General features: G+C 44.8%; 1 protein-coding gene across 8 annotated transcripts in view; it reads left to right on the top strand.

Annotated features, from left to right (window-relative positions):
• Positions 1-2,862: 2,862 nt before the first annotated feature.
• lrmp (lymphoid-restricted membrane protein) overlaps positions 2,863-20,903 on the top strand; it is a 23,564-nt gene continuing 5,523 nt past the window's right edge. For 3 of the 8 annotated variants that reach the window (XM_021563602.2, XM_021563600.2, XM_036944601.1), the window contains exons 1-22: positions 3,642-4,287; positions 4,708-4,815; positions 5,294-5,474; positions 5,846-5,904; positions 7,037-7,112; positions 7,204-7,362; positions 7,501-7,618; positions 9,591-9,641; positions 10,278-10,355; positions 10,754-10,810; positions 11,132-11,191; positions 11,471-11,535; positions 11,684-11,777; positions 11,981-12,115; positions 12,416-12,517; positions 13,617-13,768; positions 14,576-14,687; positions 15,510-15,783; positions 16,453-16,505; positions 17,422-17,521; positions 17,705-17,879; positions 18,225-18,306. In XM_021563602.2, coding sequence (XP_021419277.2) covers positions 3,642-4,287; positions 4,708-4,815; positions 5,294-5,474; positions 5,846-5,904; positions 7,037-7,112; positions 7,204-7,362; positions 7,501-7,618; positions 9,591-9,641; positions 10,278-10,355; positions 10,754-10,810; positions 11,132-11,191; positions 11,471-11,535; positions 11,684-11,777; positions 11,981-12,115; positions 12,416-12,517; positions 13,617-13,768; positions 14,576-14,687; positions 15,510-15,783; positions 16,453-16,505; positions 17,422-17,521; positions 17,705-17,879; positions 18,225-18,306 — 2,937 coding nt within the window. Of the gene's footprint in view, positions 3,021-3,051; positions 3,286-3,308; positions 3,476-3,613; positions 4,288-4,707; positions 4,816-5,293; positions 5,475-5,845; positions 5,905-7,036; positions 7,113-7,203; positions 7,363-7,500; positions 7,619-9,590; positions 9,642-10,277; positions 10,356-10,753; positions 10,811-11,131; positions 11,192-11,470; positions 11,536-11,683; positions 11,778-11,980; positions 12,116-12,415; positions 12,518-13,616; positions 13,769-14,575; positions 14,688-15,509; positions 15,784-16,452; positions 16,506-17,421; positions 17,522-17,704; positions 17,880-18,224; positions 18,307-20,903 lie in introns of those variants that run through there. The other 5 variants (XM_021563599.2, XM_021563598.2, XM_036944599.1 and 2 more) reach the window with 5 other exon arrangements.

Here is a 20,903-nt window from a genome sequence, read left to right as displayed (position 1 = left end):
CCCAGAATCTATATGTTAACCAAAGGTGTTTGCAAATGTAACATCAGTAGGGTAGAGAGAGGAAAAGGGGGGAAAGAGGTATTTATGACGGTCATAAACCTACCTCCAGGCCAACGTTATGACACTGGGAAACATTCTGTATGGAGGAATAGTCTAAGATCCCTCCAAATATGTTCTCCGATCTCATGAAATATTTTAGAAAAAGGCTCGGTGCCATTATCCTTGCAAGGTGAGGTACAGTATATTGGAAGCAGGGGTGGCAATCATTTGTACCTCTATCTATTTTAGAAAAAAAATATTACTTGTTAAACAAAATCTCTTTCTCTCAGCAATTGTATTAGAATATAATATTATAATTTTCCCCAAAAAATATGTGTGCAATGTAGCTCAGTATTTGTATTTTTTATTTTATACAATCTTTTTAGCTCATCTTTATCAAGGTTGTCAATCATTTTGGACCTGACTATATGTGTACAGAGGTACAGTAGTTTGTATCATTGAACATAAATATAAACGCAACATGTAAAGTGTTGGTCCCCTGATATAAGTAATCACAGACATTTTCCAGACACACAAAAAGCATATTTCTCCCAAATTGTGTGTACAAATTTGTTTACATTCCTGTTTCATGATCCTGAGCCCCATTGTCATGATATTCATCCACTGCATCACCTCATGTTTCAGCATGTTAATAAACAGCCCCATGTCTCAAGAATCTGTACACAATTCCTGGAAGCTGAAAATGTTCCAGTTCTTCCATGGTCTGCATGCTGACCAGACATGTCACCCATTGAGCATGTTTGGGATGCTCTGTACGACAGCGTGTTTCAGGTCCCTTTCAATATACAGCAACTTCGCACAGCCATTGAAGAGGAGTGGGACAACAGTCCACAGGCCACAATCAACAGCCTGATCAACTCAATGCGAAGGAGATGTGTAGCGCCATATGAGGCTAATCGTGGTCACACCAGATACTGACTGTTTTTCTGATCCACGCCCTTACCTTTTTCCTTAAATGTACCTGTGACCAACAGATGCATATCTTTGTTCCCAGTCATGTAAAACCCATAGATTAGGGCCTCATTTATTTATTTAAACCGACTGATTTTCTTATATGAACTGTAACTCATTAAAATCTTTGAAATTGTTGCATGTTGCGTTTATATTTGTGTTCAGTATATAATATGCGTTGTGGTATACAACCAAACAGGTTTTCCTCCCTGAATTGTCCCTGCTGTTTATGGCTTTTCACTTACTGTTCTTCTCTCATTTATATATTAAATGTACATTGTCTTCCATGCATGTATTACCCTAAGTTTATCAAAGCCTACTACAATAAACCATACCATTGTTGATGCTAAATGATGCACAGACGTCTCAAAAGACACAGACAGGAAGAGAGAGAGCGAGAGAGTGAGAGAGAGAGAGAGAGAGAGAGAGAGAGAGAGAGAGAGAGAGAGAGAGAGAGCATGAGGACAGAACATTCATTACAAAATATGTTGTGGAAAGTGTTAACAGTGTTTCATTCTTCAGTGTACATGAAATATGAAATACAGTGTATCTAACTATTATTATTGTACTTTAGTTGGTATGATACCATACTATGTGCTCTATGTGTGTTCTTGCCAGCAGGCAGGCTCTCTCTGCAGACTTGGACATACAGTTCATGTTAAGCATGGGTCTGAAGAGACACACTTTGTCAGAGAGAATGAGAGAGAGAGAGAGAGATTTGAACTTGTATTGTACAAAAGACATTCCAACATGGACCTTTGGTGTAGATTTTCACTAGCCTATAAGCTCTCTCTGAGGAAATGAGGTGACCTAACCTGTTCTTCACTAATTTCTCCATGCAGAACCCTGGCAATGATCAATTGTACTGTCTCACAGACATCAGAACCATGTTTGTATTGATATAAACAGTAACAAAGTTATCCATTAGCTTACATTGAGGTGTGCTGTTTACATTGGGATCACAGCACGTCTACTGCAAAATAGGTACATTGATTTGGCATTTGTTGGCACGATATTCTATTCTTCAAAGTTAGTCCAGCTCTATTCTATTCTAATCGAAAGACATGGTGCAGTCTCTTTATTAGCTAAAGATACAGAAGAACACAGGGCAGCAGTAGTGGAAAAAGTACCCAAATCTCATACTTGAGTCAAAGTAAAGATACCTTAATAGAAAATGATTCAAGTAAAAGTGAATGTCACCCAGTAAAATACTACTTGGTTTTAAATATACTTAAGTATCAAAAGTAAATGTTGTTGCTAAAATATACGTTAGTATCAAAAGTAAAACGTACTTTTTTATTTCTTTACTGATAGCCAGGGTCACACTCCAACACTCAGACATAATTTACAAACAAAGCATTTGTGTTTAGTGAGTCCACCAGATCAGAGGCAGTAGGGAAGACCAGGGATGTTCTCTTGATAAGTGTGCGAATTGGATAATTGTCTGTCCTGCTAAGCATTCAAAATGCAATGAGTATGAGTCAGGGAAAATGTATGGAGTAGAGAGTACATAATTTAGGAATGTAAGTGAAGTCAAAGTCAAAATTGTCAAAAAATATCAATCGTAAAGTACAGATACCCCCAAAAACGACTTAAGTAGTACTTTAAGTACTTTACACCAGTGCAGGGTAGGCACACTGTAATCAACTTCATAGACAACACCTGGCCGGTGGTACAGCGTATTTGTTGGTTTTTACCACTTTCTCCAATCACACATCTCCAATTGTGGATTTTTACACTGAAAAATAACTGACTTTCGACTTGTGAGTCTGAAGGTCTGTGATCAAACGGGGATGCAACAATATTATTGGCCACAAAGGGTCAGTGTTGGCTTGGTTTTAGATGAGTGATCTACCTATCCCGTCGGTTTCAAATTGCAAACACATGTCACTCAAGCGCTCTGATTGATTTCCCGAGTGTGGTTTGACTTTGAAGGCTGTATCAAGCGAATTGAGACGTCAAAGAGGACTATTTACGTTTACAAAAGATAGGCAACACGGTAAAGAGAGGTAAGTAGCCTACATCAAAATCCAAGTATAAACTACGACAGTTTGTCGTTCATATTTATTGAAAAAAGAAAGAAAATTGGCGTCAATTATTCATGGCAGTCCTTGTTATCGTATTTTGCATAACACAAGGCTACAACATTTTTGTCTTGGCAACAAAATATATATTAGGGTAACTCACTCTTGTTAGTTTAATGTTTTTAGAAACATTTGTTAGTTTACAGAAGATTTGATTTAATAATAAGTGTCCTTTCAGTTAGTGGCTCAGGTACGCTCGTTATTTTTATCCAGGTAGACTGCTGGCGTGCTGTGCTCTGTTGCTCCCATTTAAAAACTAATCCTATGGTCTACACACAAGAAACACAAGAAGGATACACTACAACAACCTCAATCAACAACTATAGTCTATTTGAGATGTCTGAAATGTGATGAACTTGGGAAGTATCTGGACTATCAGTGTAATTTCTCACCTTTCACTAAACCCGTCTCCTTTTTAATGATTTATTTGACCTTTACTTTACCAGGCAGGTCAATTAATATCAAATTCATGTTTACAATGACGGCCGGTCTCCAATGACAGCTTCTCCCCTCTCTAGCTCTTGTGTTGTCACCCCCTGCTCCAGCATGGACCTTGGAGTGACCCATCGTCAACGCCACAACCCTGTTGACAGCATCTGTCGTAAGCTGCAGACCATCCAGCGGCACGACCGTGAGGTTAACCCCTCCTCGCCCTTCCAGATTCCAAAGTTCACGTCCAGCAGCTACGACAGCCCCCAGTCCAGCCTGCGCCGCAACCTGGAAGTCATCCTGAAGAAGCGCGAGAGGGAGGGGCTGTTAACCCCCAAGGGTTCACCCCAGCTTCCCAGGAGCTCCCACTGTCCCAACTCCAGCCCAGCCAACCCCACCATGAACCCCCCAACCCCGGTCAATGCTACGTTTACCATAACGAGTAATCCTGGGGAGTGGAGGGGGGTAGGGGTGGGGTTAGGAGGGCAAGGGAGAGGATGGCAGAGGAACTGCTCCACCCCAGCTGTCCAGACTGGAGACACTTTTTTCAGCTTCTCTCATGGTCACCAGTTTACTCAGCCTGAGGCGGGGACAGGGTCTGACGGCAGCGAGAGGCACAGGGCCCCATCTCTAACTCGCACACCTGCACAGAGCCTGCTGTCCTACAACCTCAACTTCTGCTCGTCGGACTCCACGGCCAACCTGCTGCAGTGTGAGCTGCCTTACCCGGCCCAGGTTGTCAAGAGACTGTCCATGGGAGACGGTAAGGGGAATACACACCCTCACTGTAGGATTTCAAAAGCACTGCTCAGTTCTTAGTGAACAATGACATCAATGATAACTATTGATCACGAGGTTAAGAGCATTCCTCAGGCCTGTCACACACTCCTTTCCATTTGCCATTTCTTATGTCACACACCAGTATGTACATTTTATTATGTTTTCTCAAGGAATGTTATGCAACTGACAGAAGATCAATCATGTTTATTGGCCACTGATGTCAGCTGATGAAGTGGCCATTGGCCAGTGTAGTTACAGAGTCATTGTCATCAGAAACAGTACAGTAATGATGTAGCAAGCCATCCTAGTACGTGAGTCAGTGAGAAGAGGCAAGGCTTTCATGGAGCAGGTTCGGTTTAACGCTCTTAGTTTTCTTGCTGGTCTCGTGTGTGTGTGTGTGTAGGAGCCATGTCCTCTGAGAATCGGAAGGAGATGATGACTGAGGTCAGTCTGATCTGTGAAGAGGATTTACTAGACACCATTTTCCATGTTTGTGACACCCAGCGCAGAGGTACGCACTCGCTCACATACAGCATTAAACTCTCAAAGTATCAAATATATACTGAGCACAGAAGTACACTCAAAATATCAAATCTAGCACATTGTGGAGTACACACTCTTCTATCCCGACTCACCGTATCGAACACGCATAAGGAGGCACAATCTCATACACACACTCGCTGTGATAAAGTTTTGTTAAAAAGGCAGCCAGTAACTTACTCCACTGTGGTGTAGCCAGGTCTGCTTTTCTTTGTTTCTGAAGCAGTCAATGATGTGATACAAGTGCTCTAGATTCCCTTTGGGTGGTTGTCTCTTCACAGTCCTATTTTGTTTACTAAAAGCTGTTACTGAAAGAACCTCAGGCGGAGGAAGGCGATTGCTATGACTCCTGGGGAGGTCCCTTCCCATGCTAGTCACCAGACTGACTACACTAACCCAGTAAATTACTATGGTAAAGACAGTAACCTGACCCCCTCCTGCTCCTTCAGGTAAGGTGTACGTGTCTCGTATCGTGGACTACCTGCGTCACACCACCAGCCGGGGTTCTGAGGACAGCGGGCTGGAGGACCTGTGTAATATGCTGGACCCAGAGCACAAAGATGTCTCCATAGACCTGGACACCTACCACGCCATCATGAAGGAGTGGATCGATGACTGCAGAAAGAATGGGTACTGGAGATGTTTTCTGTGCCCCCCCCCCCCACAAATATGCCACTCTTCCCTTTTATAGTGCACTACTTTTGACCAGGGCTGTGGTCAAACGTAGTGCACTACATAGCAGTGCATGTTGTCTTGTCCCACTTTTTCCTGTAGAGGGTGCTGTGTTCTAGTTCATGTGTTCTGTCACATGGATACCAAGTTTACAGTCGAATATTCTCATCAAAGAGCTTGTTGTCTATTAGATAAGCTTCTGTAACTTTTGTGTTGTAACATATACATTAACCTCTGCGTGTGTGTGTGAAGGTAAGCCTGTGATATTGTGTGACTGTGTAATGTCATGTTTCTGGGTGTCTGTCTCCTTGTCTTCACCACAACCACAGGGACGACACACCAGAGGACCTAACTCAAGAGTCTGTCAGACTCCGAGACAGCCTGTCAGGTGAGTTGATACAGACATACAGTGCCTGCAAAAGTATTCATCTCCCTTGGCATTTTTTCTATTTTGTTGCATTACAACCTGTAATTTAAATATATTTTTATTTGGAATTAATGTAATGGACATACACAAAATAGTCCAAATTGGCGAAGTGAAATGAAAAAAAAAGCTTATTGGCCATCAAGGAAAAACACCTCATCACCCTGAGAACACCATCCCCACAGGGAAGCATGGTGGTGGCAGCATCATGTTGTGGAGGATGTTTTTCATCGGCAGGGACTGGGAAACTGGTCAGAATTGAATGAAGGATGGATGGTGCTAAATGCAGGGAAATTCTTGAGGGAAACCTGTTTGTCTTCCAGAGGTTTGAGACTGGGACGGAGGTTAACCTTCTAGAAGGAGAATGACCCTAAGCATACTGCTAAAGCAACACTTGAGTGGTTTAAGGGGAAACATTTAAATGTCTTTGAATGGCCTAGTCAAAGTCCAGACCTCAATCCAATTGAGAATCTGTGGTATGACTTAAAGATTGCTGTTCACCAGCGGAATCCATCCAACTTGAAGGAGCTGGAGCAGTTTTGCCTTGAAGAATGGGCAAAGATCACAGTGGCTAGATGTGCCACTGCCAAGCTTCTAGATATATACCCCAAGAGACTTGCAGCTGTAATTGCTGCAAAATGTGGCTCTACAAAGTTTTGAGGGGGGTGAATAGTTATGCACGATCAAGCTAACTTTTTTTTTTTTTTTTTTTTTTTCTTGTTTCACAATAAAACATATTTTGCATCTTCAAAGTGGTAGGCATGTTGTGTACACCCCCCCCCCCCCCAGAAAAATCAATTTTAATTCCAGGTTGTAATAGGAAAAATGCCAAGGGGGGTGAATACTTTCACAAGCCACTGTATAGTCTGTCAGACTCCGAGCCTGTCACAGACATATAGGAGACATTAGAGGACTAATCAGAGAAATGGATGACTTGTGAGGGGTGAAGGTTCTCTTGTACCATGCCTCCAAGTAGCTCTCTCTCTCGTTCCACCACTCACTCACTCTCTTACACACAACTTCTCATTTTAGCAAGTCAATGTATTTTCTCCCTCATTCTTTCTATAAGCATAGACCACTTCTCTCACTCCATCAGCTAAGAGGTCTGTCCTGCTGAACATGACCTCGGGTAGTCTGGAGGCATTTGGAGGGGAGGTGTCACGAACAGATTTGTAAGTAGTGTTCGTGTGTGCATGCAATTGTCCAATTTGACATTTGACTAACCGTGTCTTAACCTGTATGTGACTGTGTTTTTCTCCCCAGTGAGACGTCAGACCTGGTGTTCTGTGTGACCGACCTGCAGTTCAGTAACCAGAAGCTTCAGGAGGAGGTGAGGAAGCTGAAGCAGAATGTGGAGACCATGGAGGACCATAACCAGAAACTAGCAGAGGAGAACGAGGAGCTCAAGTCACAGGCCAGACTGTATGGACTGTACACACACACACAGTCACGCATACTATTGAAATGCCTGCCTTCCTATTCCGCCTTCTCTCAATTGAACCTCCTATTAGGCCCCACATACACACACCCAAGTATAATGTCCCTCTCTCCCCCCTGTAGAGGCCAGCAGCTGGCCCAGAAGGAGAAGATGTTGAAGGATGAGGTGGAGGAGATGAAGATGAGTCTGAGCTGTACAGAGGAGGGCAGAGCCAGGGCCTCGGCTCAGACCAAACATATGGTATATACACTCACACACACTACTTCACTGTCATGCTATTCAACTATCTACACTGAACAAAAGTATAAACTCAACGTGCAACAATTTCAAAGATTTTACTGAGTTACAGTTCATATAATGAAATCAGTTTAATTTTTTAATATTTTTTAAAAATAAATTCATTAGGCCCTAATCTATGGAATTCATATGAGTGGGAATACAGATTTGAATATGTTGGTCACAGATACCTTAAAGAAAAGGTAGGGGTGTGGATCAGAAAACCAGTCAGTATCTGGTGTCTCCACCATTTGCTTCATGCAGTGAGACATGTCCTTTGCATAGAGTTGAGCAGGCTTTTGATTGTGTCCCTTGGAATGTTGTCCCACTCCACTGGAACACGCTGTCATGTACGTCGATCCAGAGCATCCCAAACATGCTCAATGGGTGACATGTCTGGTGGGTATGCAGACCATGGAAGAACTGGGACATTTTCAGCTTCCAGGAATTGTGTACAGATCCTTACGACATGGGGCCATGCATTAGGTGATGGCGGCGGATGAATGGCACGACAATGGGCCTCGGGATCTCGTCACGGTATCTCTGTGCATTCAAATTGCTATCTATAAAATACAATTGTGTTCATTGTCCATAGCTTTTGCCTGCCCATACCATAACTCTACCACCACCATGGGGCACTCTGTACACAGCGTTAAAATCAGTGAACACCTCGCCCACACAAAGCCATACTCTGTCGGCCATCTGCCCAGTACAGTTGAAACCAGGATTCATCCATGAAGAGCACACTTTCCCAGCGTGCCGGTGGCCATCGAATGTGAGCATTTGCCCACTGAAATCGGTTACGACTCCGAACTGCAGTCAGGTCAAGACCTTTGTGGGGACTACGAGCATGCAGATTAACTTCCCTGAGAATGTTTCTGAGAGTTTGTGCAGACATACTTTGGTTGTGTAAACCTACAGTTTCATTAGCTCTCTGTGTGTTTGGTCTCAGACGTTCCCGCTGGTGAAGAAGATTGGATGTGGAGGTCCTGAGCTGGCGAAGTTACATGTGGTCTGCGGTTGTGAGGCCGGTTGGACATACTGCCAAATTCTCTAAAACGACAGAGGCGGCTTTTGGTAGAGAAATCAACATAAAATACTCTGGCAACAGCTCTGGTGGACATTCCTGTAGTCAGCATGCCAATTGCATGCACCCTCAACTTGACACATCTGTGGCATTGTGTTGTGACAAAACTGCACATTTTAGTGGCCTTTTATTGTCCCCAGCACATGGTGCACCTATGTAATATCATGCTGTTTAATCAGCTTCTTGATATGCCACACCTGTCAGGTGGCTGGATTATCTTGGCAGTGGAGAAATGCTCACTAACAGGGATGTAAACGAATTTGACAGAAATACGTTTTTTTTTTGTGTATGGAACATTTTATGGGATCTTATTTAGGCTCATAAACATAAGGCCAACACTTTACATGTTTCCTTTTATATTTTTGTTCAGTGTGTATTGAAAACAGGTGCTTCCACACAGTTGAGGTTCCTGAGTTCATTTAGGGTCATCTATAAAGATGCTGGACAGGCCATTATTTTGGCTACCATGGCTATGCTGCCATAGGATGATAATGCCCATGTCCACGAGGCACAAGTGGTCACTGAATGGTTTGTTGAGCATGAAAATGATGTAAACCATATGCCACGGCAATCTCAGTTACCAGACCTCAACCCAATTGAACACTTATAGGAGTTTCTGGAGCGGTGCCTGAGACGGCATATTCCACCATCAACAAAACCCCAAATGATTGAACTTCTCGTGGAAGAAGTGTCGCATCCCTCCAACAGAGTTTTAGACACTTGTAGAATCAATGCACCTTGGCATAGAAGTTGTTCTGTCTCGTTTTGGTCTTTCCTTTGGCTGTTTCCTGTATCCAACTAACTATACAACGTCCACAGTCCTATACTAACTCAACATCTCCCCAACAGGAGAGAGAGAACCAGAGTCTGATTGCCAAGATAAGCTGTCTTCAGGATGAGGTGCTGTACTGGAAACCTTTCTCTCCACACAGAACCCCTTTCATCAACATCTACATTGCTCTTGGGTCATTTCATTACTTTATCATGTATTTAATTGGAGGCATCGTAAAGGCACCCCGAGGGCTTCTATGTGATGGTCATTCCTTTTAATGAGAGATTTGATTTGGTGGCGAGTCATCAGGATTGTGCTCACCGACCAATCAGTGTCATTGATCAGTTAAGTGCCTACTAGGGCGACACAACAACAGCAGCAGGACTATCTGCTTCCACTGGGAACTTCCTGTCTGCTGTTTTTCCAGGATCCTAGACAGTTTTTCCCAACCCTGGTCCTCCAGTACCCACGACAGTACAGTTTTGTTGTAGCCCTTGACAAACACACCTCATTCAACACATTGAGGACTTGATGATTAGTTGACAAGTTGAATCAGGTGTGTTTGTCCAGGGTTACAATAAAAATGTGTACTGTTGGGGTTAGTGGAGGACCAGGGTTGGAAAACACTGATTTAGGAAATGCCATTCCATGGCTATCTACTTTAATGTACCTTGTCCACTTTTAACTGACATGGTAGGGTAAAATAAGGCATCTTTTAGGGTAGAATTACTCATCTCTCCCTCCTCCCCCTACCTGTGGACTAGAACATCAAGGTCACCATGGAGATGGATGACCTCCAGAAGAGGATGATTGAACTGTGTGACCTAAACGCTGAGCTGCAGGTGGGTCCACACAACTATATTGAACAAACTATTGTACTGTTGAGGGAATAAGTGATTCAAGGTTGGCAACTAGAAAGCGGTTTCCTGGAAACAGATTAAGCCTAGTTCTCAACTAAAAAACAACTTTCAATTAAGATTCTCCATTTTTAGAATCCTTCTTAGTCCAAGACTAGGCTTAATCTGTTTCTGGTCAACTGTGCCCAGAAGAAAAGGTTGTGTGAATGTTTGTTTTGCCTTTCATGGTCTTCTGAAAAAGTCCTGGAGTGCAGTGCTATGGACCTACGTAACTGGCCTTTAGGATCAAAGTGATCCCCACGCCTGCTCCTGATTGGTCTGCCTGTGTGTTGTGGATGAGTGCCAGTGGTTTCATGGTGTAGTGTCTGTTCTCTCATCCACAGGTCCATAACCATTCCTTTGATGCTGTCGTGAGTGAAAAGGAATCCCTCATACTCCAGGTCAGTATCATCTGAATAAAAAAAACAAACCATTTCTTTATAGTACTTTTTGTTCCGTATCTGTTCAGTAATGAATAAAGATGGGTCATTGTTGTAGTCGGGCTGTCCCCTACTATACATTCTCTATGATAACACGGCTGTACAAAGCCAAAGTCACATTATAGATTGGGGTCCTTAGATCAGTGATAACCTAGGCTTCAGGGCATAGTCTGTTGATCTGTTCATTCATATGACCGTACATTTGGAATGTTTCAGAGACATTGTCCTGGGGGGAAATACAATAATCAAGAATATTGCTGTCATGTTGTCTCCCCTCTACAGAAGTGCAGACAGATTGAGGAGCTGATGGCTACAGTGATGGAGTACTCATCAGTCACAGAGGTGAGGAGGCTGTCTCGATAATCATTACCCTATCCCAAATCTCCCCTTAGCCCCTACTCCCATGCACTAGATCATAAAGGAATGGATGTGTACAAGCAGCAATGCTGTACCCCCACTGCTCTGAACTGCCGACCAGAGAGCTCTGCAAAATGATTTGTCTCTCTCAGCAGAGCCCTATATGATATGCATGTCTTTGTCTGTCAGCTGCAGTGAATATGTATTAGCTGCAGCAGTCGTGGTGTTATCTAACCGTGTTTGATGTCTTGTTGTCTCTGACAGCTGTTGAGAGCAGACAAGACCAAGCTGGAGAGCCAGATACGCATGATGCCGCCAGACATGGCAGTGTAAGTACACTGTACTAGAGGTGGAGCCTTGACTGGTCTTGTAGCAGGATTGGGGAATTATGTGTATTCTCTGTTTAACTATGTCCTTTTGTCTTTGTAGTTTGCTCTGATTGGTTCTCTCTCTCCTCTCTCGCTCTCCCTCTTGCAGTGCAGGTCTCTCCCTGTCGGTGGCGTACAGGTTGAACCACAGCACTTCAGGATCCCTGCAGACAGAACTGGCCCTTGCTCAAACACCTCCGGAGGTCAGATAAATATATCCCCCCGTTCCATGTTTGCAGCCTGTGAATTGAACACCCACTCTCTCTGAGTACGCGCACACCTTTGAGAACCATTCCACTGTATTCACCCAAAACTTCAGCTCCAGGGACCCTATTATGCTATCGTTTACTGAAACCATCAGCCTATCCGCTTCAGGGTTAATGACCAAGTCGTGTTTTATTTCCAGGGTGCGGCGTGTGTGTCGCCACTGAGCTTTGCATCTGTGCTAGATGAGTCTCTGGACAGGGAGGTGTTAGTGGTCCTGCAGGGCCCCACACCTGACCAGATGTCCCCGGAGTTCAAGAGCCTCATCAACAAATTGGTACTCTATACAGCAGACATTGTCCCAATTGTACACTATAGATACAGCAGTCCTGATAATTCATTAGATCTTTTCAGCCCTTACTGTCCTAATTATGCACTCAATACACTATGCAGGGACTGGTATCTAACCAGCACACATTTCAAAAGCATGGAGAAAATAACTTTTTGTGCATCTATGGTATGATTGTGGTGTAGATGCATGACTCATTTTCTTCCATAGAAAATTGAATTGATTAGTACTTAAAGTAGTTACACGGATAACCTGAAACACATTAATTGTTTTTCTGGCTGTTTTCAGAAGAGAGATTTTAAGGACGAGGGCCTCTCCATCTTGTCAACACTCAGAGGACTCATGCACCACTATGGAGGACCAGGGGCTAGTAAAGACCCCAGACTGCAGGTGAGGGGCATACACACACACACACACTATCGCGATCTCACGCAGGTGCACACACTCTCGCTCTGCCTCTCTCGTTCTCATTCCTTCTTTCTGTCCTCTTACTCTTTCTCTGTCCTTTCTTCCCCTCTCATTCTCTTGCTCTCTCTGTCCTCGCTCTTGCTCTCTTCTCTCTGACACACACACACTCATGCTCCTCTCGTTCTATCTCTTGCTCACTCTCCCTCATTCTCTCACTATTTTTCTATTGTTCTCTCTCCCTCACTCACTCACTAGAGCTATTCGAGTGGATGTATCAAACCACTATCCAGCTCAGTGGTAGAGGAGGATGTTACTGAGTCACTCTGTACCAGAGAACTCTAGGTGTGTGTGTAGGTATCCTGGGGGTCACATATCTGTATCAAAGAAGAGGTTGGTGTTTCTCTAGGTTGAGATATTCGAGAGAAAAGAGCAAATACCTTTTGGTTTTCCATCATATTGCTTTTCACTTATCCTGTTCTTTCAGATCAGTGCAGAATACAGATACAGGAAATGAGACGCGGAAAGGAGCAATTAGGCTATTGAGATGCACCCTACTGAGTTCAATGTGGGGAGTAGGGAGGAGTTTGGGCTGAATAGGACTCTCTCTGCTCGTAGCTTTTAGAGGATTACATAATATGGCTGTTCTCTCTCTCCTCTCCAGAGATCCCTAATCTACAATGTTATATAACTCTCTATCCCATCAATGCCTATTAATGCAGCGTGGCTTAGTTAGTGTGCTGTAGTGTAAATTCAGTCTCTCTTGCAACACACACACACTCGCTCTCTCTCGTTCGGTCCTTGTCACCTCCCTCTGCCACCCTCTCTCTTTCATTCCCCCCTTTCTCCCTCCCTTTCCTCTCTCCCACCTCCTTTCTCTCTCCAATCTGCATTCGTCAGACATTCGTCAGACACGTCAACAGTAAACATTCTTCTTGAGTAAAGAGTGAGTGCAGTAGTGTCGCTGTGGCTAAGAGATGGACATACTTTACTGTATGTCTAGTACCGCTGGATAGGCTGTCTGACTGCCTGAGACCCTGTAGCTCCAGGAAGAGGCTGACTCCCTGCCCTTTCTCCCCCACAGGCGGTGCAGTCTGAGCTGGATCAGAGGAGGACGGAGTGGGGCCTCAGCCTGGAGCAGTTGGACCAGTACACCGACTCCCTGGAGAACGAACTGATCAAGATGGCCAGCAGCATAAGGAGGTCCCGCACTGAGATACTACACCTGTCAGTCAGGTGAGTGGGGGTTGAGTGTGTTTGTGTGTGTGTGCCTGTTGGAAGTGAGGGTCAAGAGGAACTAGAGTGCTGCTTTTCTCTCACTGGTCAAGTAGATTTTGCGGGTCTTGAATAAGAAAGGGTTACAGTGTGGTGGGAGGGGCTTTCATTGTCTAAGAAGATACAGACTCTGTGCAGGAGGGATCTAGGGAGGAATCTGGTCATATTTGGTTGCTTCCCTCTGCTCTCCTGAAGTCTCTGTGCTCTGGGTCTGACTGGGTGACCTCTAACCTGTCTAAGTAGTGGTTGGGTCCTGGTCCAGTATGGCTCTGTCTGTAGCTGCCTCACTGCCACGTGGGCCCGTTCCACACTGCCGCCCTGCTCTGGAGGATAAAAGGGGGAGGGGGGGCCGTTATCAGGCCAGGCTGTGGGAACGTTGTCTGGGCTAGCCAGCTGTGCACAGGCCCTCTAAACTACTCTGGACTAGTCTGGGACTGGGTGTTAGGAGCTGTCCGATACTGGGAGTTAGGGGCTCTCCAGAGCTCCTGCCATCCTAGTACAGGCTGGGCAACAGCAGCATGGGACACTGCATGGGCCTGCGGATTGGGTACAGTATGTTATGTTATGGACCCTTCACTACGCTGTCAATGGGCTGGGTGAGAGTGATGAATCTGTTCATTTGCATTGTACTCACTGGATGCATGATTGCCGTGGTTTCGGAAGTATTTGTGGCTAGTGACCCTTTTTGTTGATGTTTTTGGGAGTGTGTTGCTTTACGTGTCTGTCTGTGTAAATATGTGTGTAATTTACGTGGGTCCGTCCGTGCAGGGTTCAGGAGCAGGAGAATCAGAAGCGGCAGCTGCGTGAAGAGTTGGACCGGCTAAATACCCCGGGGGACAGCAGGGAGGCCAGCTGCCAGACCCCCGACGAGGAGACACCGGTAGGAGGGGGAGAGAGTTGGAGGGAGGGTAGAGGTAGACGGGACAGCAGAGACTAGCTGTGAAACCCCTGACCCTGCTGATCCACAGGTAGGACTAATTGAGAGATGGAGAAAGAATGGGGGAAGAGGTGTCCCCTGTGTGCCACAGATGGCATGTAGAATATCTTGTAGAAAGATGGTATGGAACATAGCAGAGAATAGAACTCTGATTCAGATGGTGAATAGCTGTGTAACCTTTGGAGTACGTTTTCCATCCAGATGAAGAGGCTGTTTAATAGAGACGCTAAAGGATGGAGTGGGAGGCTGAGTGGACACTTAGAACACTTTCTGATCAGGAGAAATATTCTCTGTCCTGTTCTGTCATGTTAATTTGTCTATCGGCCGTAGGCACAGATCTAGGATCAGTTTACCATCTCCCCAACCTTAACTATTAGGGAAGAGAAACGCACAATTGATCTTACATTTTCCCAGGAATGCTGATTTAACTTCATCGTACTCCATGTTTTGATTTGCTGTTAAACTCTGAAATCTCACATTAGCACTTTGAACAGGCTCCATTCTATGTATATATCTATCATTTATTTAAGTAGGGACAGATTCAATTAAAACATTGACACATTGAATAAACAAGTGTAACTTTATCCTACTGTTTGCTTTGTATTCATTAGCCTTTTTAGACAGTTTTCCCTGTGCTTCTACGTGCTCTTTGGTGTCTAGGCAGAGTTCCTGGAAAAACCTCTTCTGCTAATGTGGAGAAGGCTTTAGAAATAGATTTGATTGATTCCCCGAACAGGTTTTAATTCAGTTAATTTATTTTGTCAGGCTGGGGAAGACCTGGACTGGGACGAGGAGTTTGTCCTCCAAGACTTCCTGAAGAACGAGGGGGTGGAGACGTACAGGGACTTCAAGAGTCAGGAGACGGGACCGACAGAGGAGGACAGACTGACAGAGAGGGGGGACCAGCCTGGGGAGGTTGGGGAGAGGTGGACCGTGGTGGGGGGAGAGGGACCAGAGGGGGGAATGAGGGGGATCTCCCTTCTCTCTCCTCTCTCGGAGCAAAGTGAACCCGACCAGACGGAGGGAGAGGATCTGAGAGGTGAGTAGGATTCCACAGATTAGTAATGATCATATCCTATTATAACTCCATATTGGGCTGTATTTTTTTGTGAGTTTACAGGAGTTCCTGTAAGGTTTCTCTGTGGTTCTGGGCTACTGAGCTGGGTGAAACACTGTAAACCAGGGGTTAGTGAGTCCGTCCAAAAGCCTGTGTGGTTCACCCCTGTAATCCCTGGACTCAGAGTACTCGGCCACCCTTGAAGAACCACACCCACACAGCCCTCTGGGGTTTGTGGCAAGGACAGCCATAGATGGCCAGGGTCTCCAGAAAGGGACCTTTTTAGTGTGTGTCCTGGTTAAAAGCCCCTAGACGGCCCAGCCTTCTGTCTGTTTGTGTGGTTTGTTGGCAAGTCTTCTATGCCCCAGCCTTCTATGGCCAGGTGTTAAAGTCATCCAAACCTAGTGGAAGTGGTCTCCCTGCATCACTGGCTGCCAGAACCCAAAGAATGTGGTTATTACTGCCTCTAAACCCACTCTAACACAGACAGGGAGTTTAACGGGCTAATAAGATGGTAGTGGGTGGGGCTTAGTTTGACCTTGCCAGTGACCCCAGCTGAATATCACGGAGATGATTTTCAACTTGAACTAATTAGCTTTTCTTCCTTCCGGTCTCTCTCCCCCTCCCTCCCTCCCTTTTTTTCTCTCTCAGAAACCACAGCGGCAACAGACGGTGACCAGAGGGTGAACAGTCTATCCCCACAGGTAGATGGCAGTCTTTAAAACCTTTTACTCTGTATGTAACCTTTTCTCTGGATTCGTTTTCTGGTTGTCCACTCCAGACTTGACTGGTGGTTGTTTGTCATATAAAATAATTGGTGTTCATTTGAGTAGAACCCCCACCTTGGAACATTGCTTTGAATGGGGATGTCCCTTCTAGCATGTAGATCTCCGTAGTCGTCGGAGTGCATGTGACCGTATGTGGTGGTGGTAGTTTTAAGGGGCCACTTCTTCCTTTGGTGCTGGTGGGCAGGAAAAGGGGGAATGGTCATAGGCCCCATTCAAATATAAATACTGAACATGCATCCTTCCCTCGCCTCTTCCTTGAATGAATCAACTAATCTATCCTGATCACTTAGGTTTTGTGTAGCTTTTACCAGTCCTGTTATCATGTCTGATCAGTGACCACTCCAAGGAAGGAACAGAGTAAGGAAGCATTTTAAGAGCATTGGAACAGGAGCAGAAGTGTTAACCACACCTCGGTGAATAGACAACAGGACATGGACCAATCTAGGCTGGAACACGCACTCTTTCCATCTTCCTCTCTCATACTTTTTACTTTCCTCCCACTTGACAAACTCATGCAACCTTGCTTTTATTCATTAGTTCAAGATAGAGTAAACGGAATGGCTCATCTTCTGAAGTCGCGCTTTCTTACTTAATCGGATCGATAGGGAATGGACAGTGACTCACACTGATACAGAGGTGACGTAAGAGGTTGTTTTATACGCTTTTGTTGTTGGGTAAGCAAAGGCACTGTTGCTTGCCAGACTGATATCGCTACATACATCCTTTCACATGAACTGAATGGACAGGTGGCTGTTATGTATTGATGCTCGTCTGTTGATCATATTCATACTTTTCTTTCTCTTTTAAATGATATGTATGTGTTGTGCCTCAGGGTGCCAAACTACCAGAATGCTTTGGGCCTGAGGACGCCCACCAGCATGCTGTTGACACCGAGGAGCATCTACTCCCTCCCTCCCACTCTTCTCTATCGGGTAAGACAAACTCTTCCTTCCCTCTGATCAGTATTTTTCTCTCTGCACCATGTAATCCCTGACTCTCTCTAGCCTGCAACTACAGCAAATTAGTATCTCTCTTAATGCATTCAGTATATTTCATTGAGTTGGTTGGCCCTCTCCAATGCCGTTTCACTTATGACTCCTCACCCTTTTGTCCAGATGCAATGAGCCCTGACACCATAGTGCCCCTTCTTCAAGACACACCTCAGACTGGCTCACCAGAACACGACAGGACCATCACTGCTGGGAACAGTCCACCCTCCAGGCTGGCTGAGATGGTATCTCCCAGCTGCACTTACCCTGTGATGAATGAGACCATTTTACTGACTGGCAGGTGAGATCAGAGCTCTGTGGCTTTTACAATACAGTCGTAGTTTCGGTGTGAGTGCACTGTAGCATGCCTCTCTTCCTCTCTGGACACATTTGCCAGTCAAATTAGTTTTTCAAGTTGAATGAGGGAAATGTTGGCTGTGTAATTGGGCCCCTTTAGCGATAATTTGCATACCCACGATGCACCTGTAATCGGGGCTGGGGCAGTGACTTTGCTCTCATAGGTTTGCGCAGTCAGTCAGTGACCCCAGCTGCTTCCTACTATCTGAGAGAGATAAGCACACCCCAAATAATTTGTCATTTCTCTGGTTGGGCTCTATGCGACACATACCTTTCACCTTTCTCTCGGGGTCAGCTCCCAGCAGACAGACGGCAGTGAAAGAGGAAAAGGAGAGGACCTCACCACCTCGACCAATATGAGTGACACACAGGTCAGTACAATACACAGGAAGTATTTTACTGATGGCACAATGATGGGAAAACTAACTTCCTTCATTGACAGTCGCAGCCACTGTGACACCATCTCTCGCCTCTTGACTTCCCCTTTTCTATCGCTCTCTTTCCCTCTTTTACGCTCACTCTGTTCATTCTCTTCCTGGTTGGGCTGAGTGGCGCTGTGTTGTGGATGGGATGGAGGGGTATGGACAGGGCCTGGTCGGCTGAGGGCTGTGCCAAGAGAGGAGGGGTTTAAGGTGGAGGGGGACACATGGTCCCTCCCTCCTGTGAGTATTCTGCTCCAGTTGCTTCACTGCACACTTTGCTAAGGGAGGCAAGTATGACTGACTTGGTTTCTTCATCCAGATTGTGTACATAGGATGTTATGTCTGTGTAATAAGTCTTTATGTTTACGTGTATACCGTTGTGTAGTCGACTAAACTTTTCTCTCTATTTTCTGAGCCGGTTTGTGTGTGGTTATTTAAGTGTTGTCCCAGGGGTTAGCTGTGAGTCCATCGACAGAGACAGACATGCTATTTCTGTTATTCCAGTCTCCTGCTCTGTGTAGGCACAGTGGGGTGGCACTCCCAGAGGGAGCAAACATATTTCTTCGAATAGAGTTAAGAGTGCAGGTTTCATCTGTCTGGGGTGAGGATTAGCATTTTGAGCTGGATCTGTGTGTCAGTTTGGTAGACTGGAGAGGAGTGAAAGAGCAGGTAGCCTAGCAGTTAGAGCGTTGGGCCAGTAACCGAAAGGTTGCTAGTTCGAATCCCTGAGCCAGGTGTAAAATCTGTCTGCGCTTGAGCAAGGAAGTAAACCCTAATTGTTCAAGGGTCACCATTGATGATGGCTGACTGTGACCCAACTCTCTGAGGGTGTCTTGGGGAGAAATAAGTTATTATGTTTCTGTTTGTAGGCTAGTTTGATTTATGTGAGTTTATAAAACTCAAGTCAACTATAAGGATTAACAACCATAACCGGGATCCCAGGACAGGGAAATTACAATATTTTCCCCCAATGTCGCACTAATGCAATTCCACAAAATATACAACATGTGCAGCAGCAGATTGGCAAAACAATTAAATAGCACATTATCCATGCATGTTGTTGCATGGAATCCGAGCATATATACTTCACACAGTCGCCATAAATTAAAATCACACACATAATTCACACGCCCGGACTGCACACAGAGACCTGAACCAGTTTAGAGGTTGCGTTATCAAAAGCATGTAAAAATACCGCTAGAACTTTTCCCCGTCCACTGCGCGTCTCCTATTGCTGCCTATATGAGAGCTTCCGTAGAGAATGTGGGATCAACAAATGTTATGAGAGTAGAAATGGGTATTTGTTTTTAGAGTTGATCCCCATTTTAAGATGCCTTGAAATGTAAACAATTTCCTCATCTCTGTTATTCACGAGCTGACCTGCTATCTGCATAATCATCAACTCGATTTTGCCAAATAGACGATATTATGTAATTGAGTTGGTTATCCAGCAAGCTCAGCAGCTTTGGGGATGTGACTTTTGTTTGACTGCCGTTACAAAGTTTGTATGCTTCGAAAACGCTTTTAGCAGTAGCCTACTCGGGTGCGTGCTGTGTCGCGATAGCCTACTGCTGAACTAATTGAGGAACATAATAACGCTCCGAATTCATGAACGGCTATTCAATTCACAACGATGTTATTGGCGATCAAAGTTACTCTCATTACTAAATATCAGTTTCACTTACTGTGAAATCTTTACATATGCTAGTGGCGCAGCCAGGCCGGCAATGCACAGACAATCTTATTTTGGGAGAACCCTGATATGAGTGAGTGACTAAATGTTGGTTTTAAACAGTTTATATAGGCAGTTCCAATTTTTACCGGTATTTCCTGGGACTCTCGGGATAAATATGAATTATTCCCGATGTTGAAACTTGGTTGAACACACTTAAACCTTTTATAATCCCTTTATGAACACTTAATGACCCATAGCAACATCAGCTTTGCCAGTCTGGCAGTTATTCAGTAGCAGGAAACGAAGACACTGGCATTATTGGCCAAATCTGCCTGACGTCACCCTGTTTGCTAATAAATTATGCAATGTCCTGGACTGGTTGTTGCATGAATATATGCAACAGTCTTGGATTGTCCTGTGTCCCTGCTTCTGAATAACCGTTTTGTTTCTAAACATGGGTTGTGTAGAGTTTAAAAGCTTCATAGATAATACATAAACGGGATCTGGATCCAGCTTGTATGTGTTTTGCGGTGAGATTTGAGTTAGGTTTTTATGGTGTCATTTTCCTCTTGATTGTTATGCACAGTTCCATTACCCAACAACCACTCAAAGCATAGCTCTGCGCTCGAGTAGCCAGCTTTATATAGTCTAGTGCCTTCCGCTCTTACCTAGCTGTAGTGTGTTCAGTATTCCACCGCCCACACTACTTACTGCCCTGCCAGTGGGAGTGCGTTGTCCGGGCGCACACACACACACAGCTGCTCTCCACCAACCAGCACATTAAGTAAGAAATGAGAAATCCCCATCCTTTCTATTCACTGTACAGAGCAGAGATAACATTCTGATGCCATGGGACAGGTACGGTATGCAA

Source organism: Oncorhynchus mykiss, chromosome 15 (assembly GCF_013265735.2).
Source record: "Oncorhynchus mykiss isolate Arlee chromosome 15, USDA_OmykA_1.1, whole genome shotgun sequence".
Taxonomy (NCBI): domain Eukaryota; kingdom Metazoa; phylum Chordata; class Actinopteri; order Salmoniformes; family Salmonidae; genus Oncorhynchus; species Oncorhynchus mykiss.
The sequence above is the reverse complement of the archived record's forward strand: the minus strand, read 5'-3'. Positions and strand labels throughout refer to the sequence as shown.